This window comes from Siphateles boraxobius, unplaced genomic scaffold (assembly GCF_051911475.1).
Source record: "Siphateles boraxobius isolate OS27281-9 unplaced genomic scaffold, OSU_SipBor_1 68, whole genome shotgun sequence".
In the NCBI taxonomy this organism is placed as follows: Eukaryota; Metazoa; Chordata; class Actinopteri; order Cypriniformes; family Leuciscidae; genus Siphateles; species Siphateles boraxobius.
In genome coordinates, this window is record NW_027509195.1 from 11,295,083 (window position 1) to 11,312,830 (window position 17,748).

The following is a 17,748-nucleotide window of genomic DNA, read 5'->3' on the forward strand; positions in this document are numbered from 1 at the left end:
GCATGGTGGCTCAAAAAGCCTAATCCTCCTTTGAGTCGCATCTTAATCTCAGCAAGATTTTTTTTGCTAAGAAGCATAATATTTCATCTATTCATATCAAAACGACTTGTTTCTGATACAAAAAAGGGAAACTGACTCTTAAAAACGCATTTTAAATAAAAAAACATCTGTCAACAATGCTTAGAAAAACAAGGTGTACCACGTGATAGCGCCGTTTGTTGGGACCATAGACTGTAAAAAAAGGGTTGGGACGATATTCATTACAAGGTGAACATGTATTTTTTAAATTTTTGACTTCATAGTCACTTTACAAATTGTTTTAAAATAATAATTTTCTATATAGACGTCAGACATGATAACGCCGCTACACCCAGCAGTAATTTTTGGAAGTTGTTCCAAAAACAGTTCCTACTGTTTGATTACTCTTTCAAAACAATAAATACTTCTGTTAAATATTTAAGTATATTATAAATAAACACGTTTGCTTCTGTGAAATTGAGTATATCGTTAAACAATAATGAAAATTAAAGGTTTATTTTAAAATGCCAAAAGTATTTAAAAAAAACATTTGCAGCACCCGGATGTTTGACGTCACATTAGTGCGCGCTACGTCATACAAACACATGGTCCTAAATTTCTCTGAACGCTGCAGATCTGGTCAAGAGTTTTTGGGTTAAATCTTATAAGCAGGTGGGATGAAAGTTAAAGTGCTTTGTAGAAACCCGGACGATTATGTTCGAGAGACAACCAGAGATATACAGAGAGGTATGTAAACAAGAAGTGATTATACGAAGGTGGTGTATTAAGACGTATACTAACTTTAGTGTGTTCCCTATCTAGTGCCTAGGAACTATGACCCGACCCTACATCCTTTTGAGGTGCCCAGGGAATATACCAGAGCACTGAATGCCACTAAGCTTGAGAGGGTGTTTGCCAAACCCTTTGTGGCTTCACTAGATGGGCACAGAGATGGCATCAGCTGCATCGTCAAACACTCCAAAAGTCTTTCAACAGTCTTATCGGGTGCCTGTGATGGGGAGGTAAAGCCTTTACCTTGGTATTAGGCTCTTTAATTGAGCATGTTCTGTCAAGATGTTTACAGTTACCCATACAAGAACAATGTGCACACCCAACATTCAATAATACAGTAAACAACAACACCAGGGGCACATAGAATGAACTTACATTTTGCAGTTACTTTGCCCAGTTAATCCAAGGAGTGTACAAATGACCATGTAGATTCAGGATGGGTGGATGGATGGATGAGTGGATTCATGATTCTTTTCTGACAGGTGAAAGTTTGGAACCTTCCTAAGCGGGAGTGTATGAGGACAGTTCAGGCTCATGAAGGATTTGTACGAGGAATGTGCTCCCGCTTTTGTGGCACCTCCTTTTTCACGGTATTTTCATCCTGCACATTCAATGTTCTTCCTGATTTATACAGACCAAGACAATCCAGTTAGTCAGTGAATGTGCACTTATGTGATTCTGTGAAATAGGTAGGAGATGACAAGACCATCAAACAATGGAACATGGAAGCACCAGGATATGGAGTTCGGGAGGAACCAATTAACACAATTCTGGGGAAGGTACAGTTTCAGCTTACATATTTTTTTTTGAGGATTTTACACACACACACACACACACACACACACACACACACACACACACACACACACACACACACACACACATTTCATAATTCTTGTCACCTTTTTCAATATCACAAAAACTAATACCAACCTATAGTTAAAGATTTACTCTCAAGCTTACTGAAGACAAGTAAACAGTAATAAAGAACAAAGGAAGTAATTGCTAACATTTAGGAAAACAAAATAAAATAGAACAAAGACACAAATGAAATGGACCTACCTGAAAAACTTCAAGCACTAGAAAAAAGAAATGCTGCACAAATTGTAAGTAATCAAATTATAAAAAAAACACTGCATAGTCTTTGTGTAAATTAAATATACATTTATTCTTACTAAAGTTACAAAAATGATTTAGTCAAGAGCAGTGAGAGATTTTAATTTGTTGTTGTTGTTGTTCGATTAATATTAATGACAGACGACAGCAGGCATATTTGGCTGCTGTCACTTTAAGACCGAATGCACGGATCCAATATATTTGTGCGTTTTCTTTCTCAACTGTTTACATTCACTTAAGACAAAATTGACTGTTTACCTGCAAAGACGGTCATTTTGACACACAAATATGTGTATTTAACCCATTAAGCCCAATTAGACGGCAAAAAGCACGCGCTTTATGAGCAGCGGCTTCGCGTCTGCACGTCTCGCACACAGCACGTGCATATAGCGAAATTAGTTGTCTTTTGTAAAACTATTTTAATTAATTTTGTAAAACTATTTTAATTCATATGAATTGAACGGTTTAGTCCAAGTTTTCTGAAGAGACTCAATCGTTTTAAAAAATGAACAGATTGAATTTAGGCTTTTATTCACATATAAACATTGATCAGCGAACATCAACAGAAGCTCAACGGAACCTGCTCGACGCGTGGGAACAAACCGCATTGCTTCTTGCTGAATCTCAATGTGCTTCGTAACACGAGAATGAACTTCATTGGTTCTTGCGGAAGCTCAATCGTGATGTGTAACATGAGAATGAACCTCATTGGTTCTCGCACGTCAAGCGAACATGCTTCTATTCACCAAAACTGATTGATGAATGTTTGTGTGAATAAAAGCCTAAATTCAGTCAGTTCATCCTATACACCAATCGAGTCTGTAGAAAAATTTGGACTAAACCGCTCGATTCAGATGGATTAGTTTTATGATCTCTTTATGAACTTCTTGAGGCATCAATGTGGTAGTTACGTAGCTGTCAATGGAGGGACAGAAAGCTCTCAGATATCATCTAAAAGATCTTCATTTGTGTTTCAAAGATGAACGAAAGTCTTACGGGTTTGGAACGACTTGAGGGCGAGTAATTAATGAGGAAATTTTCATTTTTGGTTAACTATCCCTTTAAAAACGCATGCAAACGATAAGCTTTGTTACTGAAGTACAGCAACGTCACGTGAGCATAAAGACAATAGTCCAAAATCTCTACCGGTTGACAAATTCCTACCAGTTAAAATTGCCTACCTGTATATTGCCCACCCTTAATATAGTCACATACTTTTAAGGTTCTGTACTTTAGGAACTCAGCTCATGTTTTCAGCTTCTAACAGGCCTGATGTTTCGCAGGCGGTGTTCACTGGCATTGACCACCACCATAGGGAGGGCACGTTCGCAACCTGTGGGCAGACTGTGGATATCTGGGATGAGCAGAGAAGCAGTCCCATCCGCTCCTTCAGCTGGGGTGTGGACAGCTTCAGCTGCGTCCGCTACAACCCTGTGGAGGTGAGCAACAAATTCAACTTAATTTCAGTTTAAATCTGTGGTTCTTCATAATATGTATACTCGTTTAACGTTCGTTTAACGTGAGACCAAATATTCACTATAGGGTTCAAATCTGACCAGGCCAAAACACCAGCCTGCTGGACTTCTCAAGCCATTCTTGGTTGTCTTTGTAATTTGGGCAGGAGCATTGTCTTGTTGGACAATAACATTTGATCATTCCTCATTTTGGGAAGCAAGACATTCTGAAATATCCTCCTGTACTCCAAAGCATTAAATGACTTTTCACCGTGAAGCATCTCACCAATACCAGCAGCTAAAAGGCTCTCCACACACACTTATTCTGCCAAAAACTTCATTCAATCTTTGATGATTTTCTGTGACAGCAGTGGATTTTTAAGTAGGTCATTTGCTTAAATTTTGCTAATTTTCTGACCAATAATTTGTCGTTAAGACAATTAAAAGCTTAGTGTTTAGGAATTTTTTTGGCCCTTTTTTTTCTTTGCCCAGGAGTGTTTTTTTTTTTCAAAGCAGCTTTACAATGATTTAAATGAGTTATGAGGCAAAACAGGGAGGTTTTTACCATCCAAGTGGTTAATGGAAGTTCTGAGGAGTTTTGACATCAAATGCCACATTTCTTTAATTCCATTTATCACCAGTAAATTGTCCCATTGTCCTTTGCAGACCGAACTTCTCGCCAGCTGCGCATCAGACAGAAGTATAGTCTTGTATGACACCAGAGAATCTGCACCACTCAGAAAGGTCTGCACTGTTTTTACACAACTTCTACTTTTCAACTGCATGGCTGAATAGTTCCATTTATGACTACAATGAAATGACACTGTTTCAGGTTATCATGCAATTGAGAAGCAACACACTTTGCTGGAACCCAATGGAAGCGTATTATTTTACCTGCGCCAATGAAGATTACAAGTGAGTTCATTTGAGTGTAAACCTTTACATTAAAAATTAAATGAGAATAAATAAATCACCTTTTTCTGTTTCTTCCACAGCCTTTATACTTATGACATAAGGCATCTGGATGTTCCTGTGACTGTGCACATGGATCATGTGTCCGCTGTGCTGGATGTGGATTATTCACCTACAGGAAGGGAGTTTGTATCCGCCAGTTTTGACAAAACTGTCCGCATCTTTCTGAAAGACAAAGGCCACAGCAGGTGAGTGTGGTGCGGAAAGGCCAAGGAGATCTATAATGTCTGGAGGAGTCGATCTAGATGTATTTTTTATAAAGTCTTAAATTCATAAAGTGCCATTAAATGTTGCATGCACCTCAAAAAATTTAAATCTTCATATGAATTTTCATGACTTTTATTTTCCTGTACAACTATACATCCTTAAATCAAGATACAGTTGTTTGAGATGCAAAAGAGTATGAAGTCTTGTTTTTTAAATTGAACAAAATTTAGTTTATGCTTAAAACAAAACTTGCTTAGTGTTTTTGTTTTGCTTTCTCTCAAAAATATCAAATATTTCTTAAATCAAGATAAATTCAGTTGAGAAGCAAAATGTATTCTATTCAGAAAAAAACAAGTGCTTAAAACAATAAAAAAATCTGACAGTTGGGCAACAAAAATAATTAATTTAAAGGCAAATCATGATTATTTTTCTGAACCAATTAGCAGATATGTCTCCTTGTGTTTAGCATACTCACTTAATTTCTATCAGCCCGGGGAACAAAAAAAAGTTGCTGTTTGGATTTAAATCGGCAAATGCTTAAGTCTATGATTGGATCATCATTGCAGTGATTATGTTTCTAGCTTGTTATATGTTTGGCAACAGTTCTTCTAACCCTAACTGATGGAGTGTGTAGCTTTTCATTTCTTAAACAACCATGTAGGAAGGCGTATCATGGCCATATTCCAGGATGACAAAGTTAAGATTCATCAGGCTCAAATTATGAAAGAATAGTTGGCAGGAGGATGAAGAATACTTTTCACACACCTTAAATTTAGAGCTTAAATTCATTGAGAGTCTGCTGGAGGAGACTTTACAGAGTGCTGGACTCTTGCATTGTCAATGCAAGGTCTTGACCAAAAATTGATGCACCTCTTGATGGAAATAAATGTTGTGATGTTATTTCCATGTTTTTTTTTTGGTCAATATCTTTCTTGTATTGTCAATGCAAGAGTCAAGCACTCTGTAAAGTCTCCTCCAGCACATCCCAAAGACTTTCAATGCATTTTTGGCTGGACAGTGTGTGTGCATAAAGCAAATTTCTGGCATTACATGTAATTTCCCACAATCCTCAGGGAGGTGTACCACACCAAACGTATGCAGCATGTCATCAGTGTGAGATGGTCGGCTGACAACAAATACGTCATGAGCGGTTCTGATGAGATGAACATTCGGCTATGGAAGGCCAATGCCTCAGAGAAGCTCGGATTGGTGAGTACTTGATCCCATTTTATCGGCATTACAGACCCAAAAGGAGTTTTAACTCACTGACTCCAGGTTATCCTTGATTGTTGAGCTTTGTCAGGATGCACTTGTTGCAAATGCACTCAGGTGGTTAAAATGGGCCACATTTGGCCCTGTGGTCACCCCGCCAAGCACTTAAAATGAATTCCATCCACAAATCACTTTCATTAAGCACTTCTATGGCAGTCTGAAACCTGGCCAGGAAAAAGCTCTTGTCAAAGCAACTCTTGTTGTAATAGAGTGCCCCAAAGTGCCTACACCTATTTCATAAAGTGAAGTTTGCTTACAAGGAAATCCGCACATGTCCATAGATGTTCTTTAAGATTGAGCCTCTTTTATGGTTCATATAGTGATAAGAAACTCAAATAATTTTGCCCTCTGTGAAAAAAATAGTATAGATTAGTGCTGGACGGTTCAGCTAAAATATTTTTCAGCCTTTTAATGGTATTTGATCATGAAAGTTGCTTAAAAAATAAGACATTGTTTTAAGGAGCCCCATTTCAAGTCCGGGGGAGCAATAATTGTTACAAAACTGTCAGATATGGTCCCTTTAAATAAACTTCACGCGGAAGCAAGGCTTTTTGCTCTGCTGAGGCAGAGGTTGGTTTTGCTCCAGGTGAATGTAGTTTCTTCTACCCATCATCTCGTATCAGCTCTAGTTCATCTGATTCCCTCATGCGGTCCAGCCCCCGCCGGACTTTAAGAGAGAGATTTATTCTGATGCGTTTCACTTAAAGAGATCAGACACTCACTGCAGTTATCAGCAGTTTGAATCAGCCAATCACTTAAAGCAGGAAAAATAACGAAGACATTAAACTATCAGGCACATGAGAGTATTTAATTAAAGGAGCAGATGCTGAATCAAGAGTCTGATGTCTGGAAGCTCTTTAGAGCTGCGTCTGGTTTGTTTTTGTTTTGTACTTTCCCATCTGATCGAGTGCCCGTTTTACTATATTAATATGAAAATTTACTGTTTATGAGGTTGACCCCTCTATAAGTGGCTTTTTTACATTCACAGCATCATATTTTTGCACAAGTACATTTATGTCTGTCGTTTCAATTAAAAGGGCCATGTTTTACAGCCTTTTGTTTTATCCCAGAAGTCCACTTATAATGTTATATACTTTGTATCTAATTTTCTGTTGAATTGCTGTTAATTTTTAATGAATTAAGCGTTCCTGTATCTCAAATAGTTGAGTATAGGTCATGGGTTTAATTCCCAGGGAATGCATTAGAACTGATAAAATGCATACCTTAAGTCACTTAGGATAAAAGCATCTGCCAAATGCACAAGTGTAATTTTTGTATGTATATATGATGAAGCCCATTTTCAGGACCATTGGTATTTTTGTAGTGTGGCATTTACATGACAATTAAATATATTTCAATCCTAAATTCCTAATATAATGCGAAAAACATCTGATTTGCAGTGTTATTTTAGTAATATTTTTATATACTATAGTTGTTATTAATATTCTGAATCGGCTTTTATATTTTCCTTTTAATTTTAGCTTAAGTTAATAATTTTGATATGTGCTTTTGTTATTGTTTATTTGTTCAAATAAACAAAACTACTAAAAACAGTAAAATTCTAGATTTAATTCACATTTAAGGTTTGAATGCATGTAAATTATGTTGTAGAACAAAGTATGAATGTCTCTTCAAGTTGTTATTTTACTAATTTATCAAATTGAAATACCAGAGGGATCCATGGCTGAAATGCTAACTCGCTTGGTTTTTAGGACTAAAAATACAATAGCTCTATGATGGGATGTCTCCATGGAAACCGCAGTGTCATGTTTGTTTTTCCCCCCTCATGTGAACGCTGTCGAGAAGTTCATAAATAAGAGTTAACAGGCCTTCAGATTTTCCTCCCGAGTGCTCTGGTGGCATCAGCAGCTATTAGATTGCCCTAAACAAATTGAATTTGAGAAAATCATTGCTTTTAATTAGAATAAAAGCCCTCGGAGGGGTGTGGAGTGAGACGCGCCAAAGCCAGGGAGCCGCACAAATTTTATGATGGAGAGATAGATAAGGAGCACTTTAGTGCATTTCCTCAACTGAAAAAACTGCTGCTTTATGTTGATTGCCAAACTAAAAAGTCTTTTCAAGATATTTTTGGTGCCACTGTTGTTACTGAAATGTATACATTAAGTTAGAAAGCAGGTTGTGCCCATAGCAGAATCTTTTCTACTTTAGCTAAGTTACATCAGGACGCCACGTCTCTCGTGCCTCCCCTGAGCCCATTGTGTTTTAACGGACCCCCTGAAGCATGCGCTGGGATTGGTGGGGGGTAATTGTGAATGTATGGGGGAAAGTCACGTGAGAGGAGGCAATGCTTTTCATCGCACTATGATTAGTATTTATGGTTGGATATGATTGGGTCATGCGATAAATCCCCCCTCTTGTTTTAATGCGCTCAAGCAAATTGGTCTGAATGATCAAAATGATAGCTTTAAGTCTAATTAAAAAGTAAACCGTTAAGATATCACCATTTCATGTCAAACTTGAAATGGACTGAAAACATAAATGTGTTTTTATTTTGAGAAATCAGCTTGGTGAAATTAGTTACATTGTGTCTGTGACAGAGCTTAATGTCTGATGATCCGAAAATAAGTTTACTGTTAAAAAGAATGGCTGAACATCAGTTCACAAATAAAATGTATTGTTTAAATGACTGCAGTTGGTTGTTATTTTGGAATAAATGTAAAAATGCTTAACAACACTAACTTGAAAATTGTACTTGGTTATAATAAAAAGAACATTCATTGCATAATACAGTTAATGAATGTAAAATAGAAAAAAACATTTTATGTGTATTTAATCAGGTAAATGTGACAAAATTGTGAAATTGGGTCATGAATTTACATTTGATTTATTAAAAAGTCTCATTTTAGAACATCACTGCTCGCCAGGTGTGTGTAATATATACCATTGACACAAGTCTCATTGCTCACAGCTCTCAACCCGAGAAAAAGCTGCCGCAAACTATAACAAGAAGCTGATGGAGAAATTTCAGCACCACCCACAGCTGAAACGCATCGCCCGTCACCGCCACCTGCCCAGAGACGTCCTCAAGCAGAAGAGAGAGCAGCGGGAAATGAAAGAAGCCCGCCGCAGGAAGTAAGTTCCTTTCACCAAATGTTAAGACATTTACAGTGCTGATGTTTATCTTGAACAATTGATCCAGGTTTTGTAACTGAGTTAAAGGTATAATTAACTCAAGAACGAACATTTTGTCATTTGCAGCAACCGTAAACACCTTTGCATTACATACCATAAGAGTTTCAACATGTTCACTGTGGCTTGTTTGGAAAAACATGGAAAAATGACACTTTGCCGTTTGCCATTTGGCTCCATTGTATTGGCAGTGAAAGGAATCCATGTTTGAGTTTGATTGGCATTCTGATTGTCTTTGCTTCTGTGTGTGTGTGTTTTAGGGAACAAAACGTCCGCAAACACAGCAAGCCGGGATCTGTTCCTCAGCTGACAGAAAAGGAGAAACATGTGGTGGCTGTTGTGGAGTAAGAGATGAATTAAAGTGCTTTCGATGGATGGGTTTCTGTTCTCCACACACGGACACGCTCCGGAATATTCCCCTCTTTGGCCGCTCTTTTACTTCCATACTAAAACTTGTTTTGGTATATACAAGAACTTTCAGCATACTGCTGCATATTTCTAAAGAATTTTGCATGGGCACATTGAGCATGGAAATCATACTAGAATTGCTCTCTTTATAATTGGTTGAATAAGAACAATAAAAACAATGTCTTCATCTGTGAATATTCATGTTTTCAATGTACCCTTTGCATTGATGTAAATGGGAACAGGACTGTTCCAAATGTGTTTCCATTACTATTATCAATTTGTAAATTAAGGAATAAATTTACCTCTGAGCAAGTTTACCTTGTAGGTGTTCTTGCTGATGTTATGTGGGCTGCATTTGAAAGAATCAGAAATCTGATGGTGGACTTCAATAATTGCTATGGTAAGATTGCTGAGTATTGTCTTTCTGTCCTCATAAGTTTACATACAGCCTTTAAATGCAAACCTGATATTTTATGGTGTTTGTCTTATGTGTATTTGTTTTCTAATGTAAAACTGTGTGCTGTTTTTCTCATCCTATCAAAGACTTAATGCTCTAATGAGATATAAGACACTCTTCACCTTTTTAGTCTATAATCCTATCATTTCAATCTGCACTCATTTAAAACTGTTACAGTCATTGCAAGCTAAAGGATATGCGAAATGGAGGGTAAGGAATTAATATAGTCAGAAACAGGTGCTATGGTTGAAGACCGAGGTAATGTAATTTATAAATCATTAACATTATAAAATGTTGAATAGATCAGTTCCTGATGTACCTACATTTTATGATCTACAGAGATTCAACGCAAATTTGATGCGTGCTTTACCACATATTAAAAAAAAAAAAAAAAAATGAAAGAAAAGTTGGCACACCACAGCTCTAAAAATAGAAAAATATTTATTTTGTGTTCTTACTCAAGGTGATGTTTCGAGGCTTGTGGCTCTTTTAAAAAAAATTAAATACAATTTTTTAAACTTTTTTTTTGTTTAAATATTTGACTAATGATCTATTCTAAGCATTACAATGATTACATAATGTAGTAATGTTTGATATGATATTGATGTTCATGCTAAAGTTTGCTGTGGTAAAATAAACGTATCATAATCCCATTATGGAATCAGGAATCATAGCATTAATATTTAATTAATAATTTTTTAATAATAATTAATTAATTAAAACATAAATATTAAGATTAAATTAAGTGAGTTTTATTTGGCTCTCAATTGAAATGAAGTAGATGTTTTATTTTGCAGTTTGTAATATAACTGAGCATTATCATCTCTTAAAGGATGTTGTAGTATTCCATGAAGGTTGTAATAAATGCATGCATTATTGGTCTATGCTTGTAGTCTGCAAGGAGCCCTTCTGATGTTATGCCCTTCTGATGCCCTGTTGGAAATCATGGCTAATCCTGCTCGGATGAATATTCCAGTCCGTTTTTTCACTATGATTTTCGACTGGCTTGTCAATGAAATTTCGAGTCCCACTATGGCAAAGGTTTAGATGAATATTCATAAGGCCATACTGACGTTGTGTCATCATGACCTTCCAATTGTCAGGTCTTGATACTTCAATATTCATTGGTTCATGGTGATGCTGACGATGAGTTCTTATCTTCCAGTGGTGTTGTTTTGGTTCCTGAATAACATAATTTAAATGTTGGATTAGGATTTATCTGGTTAAACATATTTTGGATGATTTAATTTGAATGTACTATTCACTTGTCAATGTTGTGTACAGGAAAATAAAACAATTTGTTTTTGTCACTATCTGTTCAGCGTTATTCTAGAAGGTTTGTTAAATGCCAGGGAAAGCTGTTTTGTTTATTATTTATCATGGGAAACTTGATAATAATAATAATAATCTACAAATAGCCTACCTATTATTTCCTGGCTTGGCATTGAATGAGAAAAAGATTTAGTTCCTGAATATTAATTATGCAACGCTGACGTCTAGTGCATCCGTTCCGATGGCGAATAATATGTGTTTAAATAGCAAATAGACCGTGCTGACGTCGAGTTTCATTCCAAATCGAATGTTGCCTCATGAATATTAACCGTCAAGCCTTCACCATAGCACGATTGGTAAAACAGTAAAGCCTTCGCCGGGCATCTTTGCTCCGCCCACACTCTTCCAATTGGGATTCTCTGTCGCTGCATCCATTTTTGTGTGTTTAAAATATCTTCAAGAATTACCAAACCTGGAGGAAAGCGAGGCACCAGAGCAGAGGGACACAAAAGGGAAGCAAACATTTATTATGAGATGCAAAAGAACTTTTCCTGGACGATGACAGCGATGGGTTAGACAGGATTGAACAGGATGATGGCCAAATAAAAGGCAAGAGGCGCTTTCACATCCTCACGGAGATCTGGAATAACATCTGAGATCTGCTATTTTATTCATAATGCATCGATGCTTTATTCATTTTCTTTTTTCATTGAGGAAGAGGAGAATATTAAACAGGATTGTGTGAATTTCAATAGCCATCACCTTTAAACGGACCAGCTGTATCCATTCTTCTATTGCTCATAGAATTATTGATCTAATGCTGTAAAATCTACCTTATATGTATAGTCTATGAGCTTGCATTGTTATCATTGCAATAGTTGTATAATAACCTAACCTCTTTTATAGTGTTGTAAAACACCATAACGGTCATCAGATGTTCTGCTGTGGTGGGTTATAATGCTTTGATTCCAGAGCAACCAAAATGCACTGATGATTGATCAAATAGACCTTGCATTCATCATGGATTAAGTCTAGTTATTGATCTTCTTCAGCATCGGCGTGTAAAGATGTCTGCTTCAGCCGGGCTCCACAGCGGGCCTGTCCTGCCGGAGATGCCGGACCTGAGCCACCTCACCGAGGAGGAGAGGAAGATCATCCTCGGTGTTATGGACAGGCAGAAGAAAGAGGAGGAGAAGGAGCAGTCCATGCTGAAGTAAGAGCTTTATGGATTCTATATGTGAAAAGTAAACATATCTCGAGCTGAAGGATTGAGAGGGAATGAGGTGTGAACGATCCCTCGTTTGATTTGAAACATTGAGCCCGTGTGTTGGAGGTTTAGAATCACACTTGTGTTTATTAGTCATATGGAGATCAGGCCTATGCTTCATTCTCAGCTCTGGGATTGTATTATGCGCCATTTTGCCTTTATACAAGTGCCCACTTCATAATGACAGCTTATAGTAGAATAGCACGCTATTGCGGTTTAATCGATGTGAATATCTAATGTTGTTTTGACCCGAGCGTTGAGGCTGCGGCGCCAGAGATTTCAGCACGACGGCGCTGTCCACTGACTTACAGACCCATTGAATGCCGTTCTAATTGAAACATGGAGAATTTAAAGTTGTTTTCAGTATAATTGTAAATGATTTTAATGAAATGCTATCATATTCCTTTATTGTTTGGATTATTTCCAGAAATATGTTCTCGGGCATATTTGCGGATGTTTAGGAACTGGGGAAATGGAAATACAGCAGGGGTTTTTGATGCCGCAGCGACCCTCAAATATTTTATCTTGTTAGAAACTTTGTCACTTTAAAATGTAAAGCCAACTATATATTATGACGTATAAAAGGTCCATATTGCATGAGAGAACTAGTAGCCTATGTGTGACATTTTAGTGACAAAATAAAATATAAACATTGCTTGAAAAATGAAGTGATTAATTGTCAAAGTAACATTAGATGTGTAAACCTAAATCTTTCCACGAAGAATATTGTATCTAGGGCTGTCAATAGAATACAATAATCATGATTAATCTCATGATTTACAACCAGTCACAACTATTTTTCTCTGAAATGTTCTGTTTGAATACCCCTGCTATACAATCAAAATAACTTTTCTTGCTTGTTTCATGTTTAGAATGGTCTGGTTTCATGTTTATAAAATGCTAGGCAAACCAAGATGCTTTTGTATTATTTTATGATGTATATATGAATTAAATGATTCATATAAATGGGGAAAGTTACTTCTAAAAGTATTGCATTACAATATTGGGCTATTCCCTAAAAAACGAACTAATTTCGTTACTTTTTATGTAAAGTAATTTTGCATTACTTTTTCTCAGCTGGGATGAGCTTGCTTGTTTGTTTTTTAATAACAAAAAAAGTTCTACTTTTGGCAAATTTATAGACCTTTTCACACCAAAAGTTAAATAAGTAAATAATCCACGCCTGTACAGTAGAGGACGCAGCTCAAACAAACCTTTCAGCTGTGCTGACATTCTGGATTACAGAAGTATAAGATGCGGGAGAAGAAAACAAAAAAGGGGCACAAATGTGATGTTTATCTGAAGTCATTTTTGCCTATCGAAGCTCGGCAGCAAAGGCATTGCTTAAAAGATGTACAGTGCCTAGCATAAGTGAACACACCCATGCTAAAGTTGACTAAAAAGAGGAATAAAAAGTTGTTTCATGGATCCAGGATACTATGCATCCTGATAAAGTTCCCTTGGCCTTTGGAATTAAAAAAGCCCCACATCATCACATTCCCTTCACCATACCTAGAGATTGGCATGGGGCATTTTCCATAAGATCATCTCTCAATGCAAATCATACCAGCTATTAGCCTAACTGAAATAACACCATGAAAATCTCTAGGTATGGTGAAGGGAATGTGATAATGTAGGATATTTTAATTCCAAAGGCCAAGGGAACTTTATCAGGATGCATATGATCCTGGATCCATGAAATAACTGGCCTTTAATATATAAAAATCTGCCTGCCTCTATGGGAATTTAACATGGGGTGTCCTGACTTATGCAACCTGTATTTTAACTTAAGAACATTTATTAATTTATGATACTTTATTCATTCACAAAGAAAATTGGTGTCCTTAAAGGTTGGATTTTCCCTCATTTTTTTAATTAAGGCATTAAGATCAATTTCCAAAAGATGATTTTTTATTCCTCTTTTTAGACAACTTTAGCATGGGTGTGTTCACTTATGCTATCCACTGTACATTAAATACATAAAGTATATTTGTGTCAATAAATAGGAAAATAAAGTAACTTGCATTACTTCTTTGAAAAAAGTAACTCAGATATTTTGTTGTAAAATTTAAATGTGTTACTTTAGTTACTTGGAAAAAAAGTAATTTGATTATGTAACTTGTGTTACTTGTATTACGTTACACCCAACACTGGTAATGACACATACAATTTATAAAACACACCAATTTATAGTGCGATATGAAAACTAATATGGACATTAGTTTCTTTAATCTAAAGACCTAAGGAATTGTTTATTATTATTATTAGTAGTATTTTTTTAGCAGCCAATTTGTGTGTGATAAATATATAGTTGATCAGCTTTAAGTCAGTGATTAGTTGAAAATGTTTGTTTATGTTTGGAATTTCTTAACGCCTCTCAAAACAAGGTAATGTTTTTAAGGCTAATTATGGTTAATGACTTATCTGATTTCCCCCAGCTATTGATTTGATAGCAGTGTACAATAAATGTATGCACAAACTCTATGATTCAAACAGGAAATATGAGCAACCGCAGAGTGTCTCTAGCTCACAGACTTTTTTTGTGAGGGTGTGGAGACGTGCTTCTATCATTAGGTAAATATTAACATTGGAGCATGGAAATAGGGCCGATTCCGTGCAATAAGTGAAGTAAACATGAGTCACAGACGTAAAGCCGAACGCCACCTCGTTGCTGGTGTGTGTGTCTTAGGTGAGTCACTTTATCCCTCCCTGTTAAACATACATCCACCATTCATAGTTTCGAGAGAGCGAGAGGGATGTGCTGATGTCATGAAAGGGAGGGTGATGGTTGGTTAGCATCAGTGTGGACGCAGTCACGAGGCCTCTGATCTTTTCTAGAGTAGTGTGCAAACGGCCGGTGTAGAGTTACACAACAACACGGCGGCTTGTTGGCCCCTGACTGTTACTTATACTGAACAGTGAATGTGCAGAGCTGCTGCCCGTGTCATGTGACTCGAGGCCTGATCCCATTCCCATCGCTGGTCCTCAAGGCCATGCCTTCATTTGTGTTTTTTAAATGGGTTTTTTAAAAGCCTGGTTGTTGCACGATAAATCTCTGCGTAACCACGGCAGTCAAGCCACAGGATGTTCCTTTTATTTTTAAAGAGGCATAAACATAAACACACAACAGTGGCTGGAAGCCAGATCAGGGAATCCTGGGAGAATGAAGAGGCGAAGAAGCCCTCTGTAGAAGTGTTTGCCAACTTCCTGTCATCTTCACTGGATGAGCCACAAAGAAATTGAAACAAATCCAGTAAGAGAGAGATGGAGAGTGAGGGAGTGTTTTAGTTGCTGAAAGTGAGAGCATGCCAAGGGAGGTGTTTATAGAGTATGAAAGAGAGAGGATGTTTTAAGAGATTACACTGGAGAGAGATTGCATTGAGAGAGCAGTTGTTGCAGATTTGCTGTGTCCAGGGGGTTGCCCCTCTCCCTCTGGGATCACTGAGGCCTATGGGTAAGAACGAACCTGTATCACCCTGTTAAAGTGTGCTCAAGTTGGTGCGTGGTTCCCACAGCCACCTATATTTACCTATTCTTTCTGTCTCTTTCTCACATAGCCAGACTTTTGACTTGCCGTTCTCATTTGCAACTCATTCCGGCTAAGAAATGTCAGCTTAGACATGAAGAACATGTGACCAACATTTATAGCTGTCAACCACAGTTCGTTTTGTCAATTTGCCAGAATACATTTATACTCTTGGATATCTAGCTTATTTGCTCCCAAGTAACTAAACAAATACTTGAGAATCAAAGATTTAATGCCACTAACCGGGCAAACTTTCGAAAATATAAAGACTAGCTATTCCTTAAAATTGCTCATTGCATTAAAGGGGCAGAATGTAATTTTGACTGGTAGTGGTTGAAATAGGCACTGCAGTCCAAATTCTAAATATTGGAGTTGGTTGTTCCCCCACTCCCTCCTCCTTAGACTCGAAGCTCACACGGCTTGCCAGATTAAGGAAACGCAACAGGAATGAGCGCAATTGACAATGCTAATGTGTCTGTGTTTTTATATGCCTCTGGTCACAGAGCTTTGTAGATTGATGCTAAGGCTTTTTAGATCCGGTAGAATTTGCGATCTCTGACCCTGTTCGTTTGCTGGCTTCCATGTCTGCAATACGCTGTTTTACACCTACTGACAACCCGGGGTGTCAAAATAATATTGGGTAAATTAGCATTAGGCAGGATCACACAGTCCAAAACAAAAACAGACATCCTGACACGGAACGCACATTTCAAAGTAGAATAACTGACAGTAGAAGTGTTTTTCTGAGAAACAAGTATTTGAAATTAGCATGTTTCCTAAATATCTGCAAACATATGGTATTTTCATGCTTTAGTACAGGCAAAACAATTACATTCAGCACCTTTAACATTGCATGAACATGCATTTGTTTCGAGGCAGACCCTGGACCCACAACTCTCGGGGTCAACCTGATTGGAACTGCCTATTTGCTTCTAGTGTTTGACAGTTTTATGCATCAGCCAGTCTTTGATTGGACTGTGGGTGTGCTGTCTGAGGCTGAGACTGTCATTTGCTCATACATTGAAATAATTTCCCGTCACTACTCACAGGAATCCCTCCTCAAATCCATCTGTACATTCCAACATTGAGGAACGTTGTGACCAGAATTGTAGTACACATGGCATCCCCTGCTACCATGTAAAGAACCTCCCTGAGACCCCCTCCCCCACACACACATCTTGTCGCCCCCGGGGGGATGAGCCGCAGTGAGGCTCAATCCACACTGGAGAACACACACCAAATGGCTCCGTCCTGCTCATTAGCGTCTTCCATCAGCCTGCTAGCTGGCATACGGGATGTTAATGGGCTGGTTTGTAAAAACACCGGGTCTTGGTTAACCAAAAATTGAGGGTGTGTATTTTAGCTCTGTTCCAAAACCTAGTGAGCTGCCTTATGGCCTAGCAACAGTAGTTAGTTGTCTTCTAAGACAACATTCTAAAATGAAAACTGATTTGGAACGCTCTACATAGACAGTAGTGCTGGATCAAATCATGCTGCTCTCATAAAGCAATACTTCGATTTCTATTCACAAACTTGCGATTCGATTTAAATTCAATCTCAGTTCAAAAATTTAGAAGAGTACAAAAATATTCTCAACTAATGATGTAAACTACAGGGAATCCTGTCAGTTGGTACATTACTATTAAAGGTTGAAGCCTAACAACTAATTTGTAGACAAACATGTAAATTACATTTACATTTACATTTAGTCATTTAGCAGACGCTTTTATCCAAAGCGACTTACATTTGAGGATTAAACCAAGATTAAATTGCACATAAGGCAGGTTTTTATGATAAAAACTTCATAATAATAACTTTTTAATGATATAATCACTTT

The 17,748-nt window shown here is 37.3% G+C and overlaps 2 protein-coding genes across 15 annotated transcripts in view; both read left to right on the plus strand.

Moving 5' to 3' along the window:
• The first annotated feature begins 202 nt into the window (after positions 1–202).
• On the plus strand, positions 203–9,706 carry dcaf13 (ddb1 and cul4 associated factor 13). The gene is made up of 11 exons (XM_077214782.1): positions 203–765; positions 841–1,040; positions 1,293–1,400; positions 1,500–1,589; positions 3,210–3,365; positions 4,047–4,124; positions 4,213–4,295; positions 4,376–4,540; positions 5,633–5,768; positions 8,761–8,924; positions 9,242–9,706. The coding sequence occupies exons 1-11, from the start codon at positions 696–698 to the stop codon at positions 9,327–9,329; spliced, it is 1,338 nt and encodes a 445-aa protein (XP_077070897.1). The 5' UTR covers positions 203–695; the 3' UTR covers positions 9,330–9,706.
• A 1,811-nt stretch (positions 9,707–11,517) lies between these two features.
• Positions 11,518–17,748, plus strand: part of rims2a (regulating synaptic membrane exocytosis 2a) — a 217,818-nt gene continuing 211,587 nt past the window's right edge. For 9 of the 14 annotated variants that reach the window (XM_077214758.1, XM_077214747.1, XM_077214748.1 and 6 more), the window contains exons 1-2: positions 11,599–11,727; positions 12,171–12,331. In XM_077214758.1, coding sequence (XP_077070873.1) covers positions 12,186–12,331 — 146 coding nt within the window. In that variant the 5' untranslated portion in view covers positions 11,599–11,727; positions 12,171–12,185. Of the gene's footprint in view, positions 11,728–12,170; positions 12,332–17,748 lie in introns of those variants that run through there. The other 5 variants (XM_077214769.1, XM_077214756.1, XM_077214753.1 and 2 more) reach the window with 3 other exon arrangements.

Bases quoted from the DNA above. Each gene is read 5' to 3' on its own strand.
- dcaf13 (XM_077214782.1), top strand. From the start codon at position 696: ATGAAAGTTAAAGTGCTTTGTAGAAACCCGGACGATTATGTTCGAGAG. The intron at 3,366-4,046 runs GTGAGCAACAAA...TGTCCTTTGCAG, and splicing joins TCCGCTACAACCCTGTGGAG to ACCGAACTTCTCGCCAGCTG. The intron at 4,125-4,212 runs GTCTGCACTGTT...ACACTGTTTCAG, and splicing joins AATCTGCACCACTCAGAAAG to GTTATCATGCAATTGAGAAG.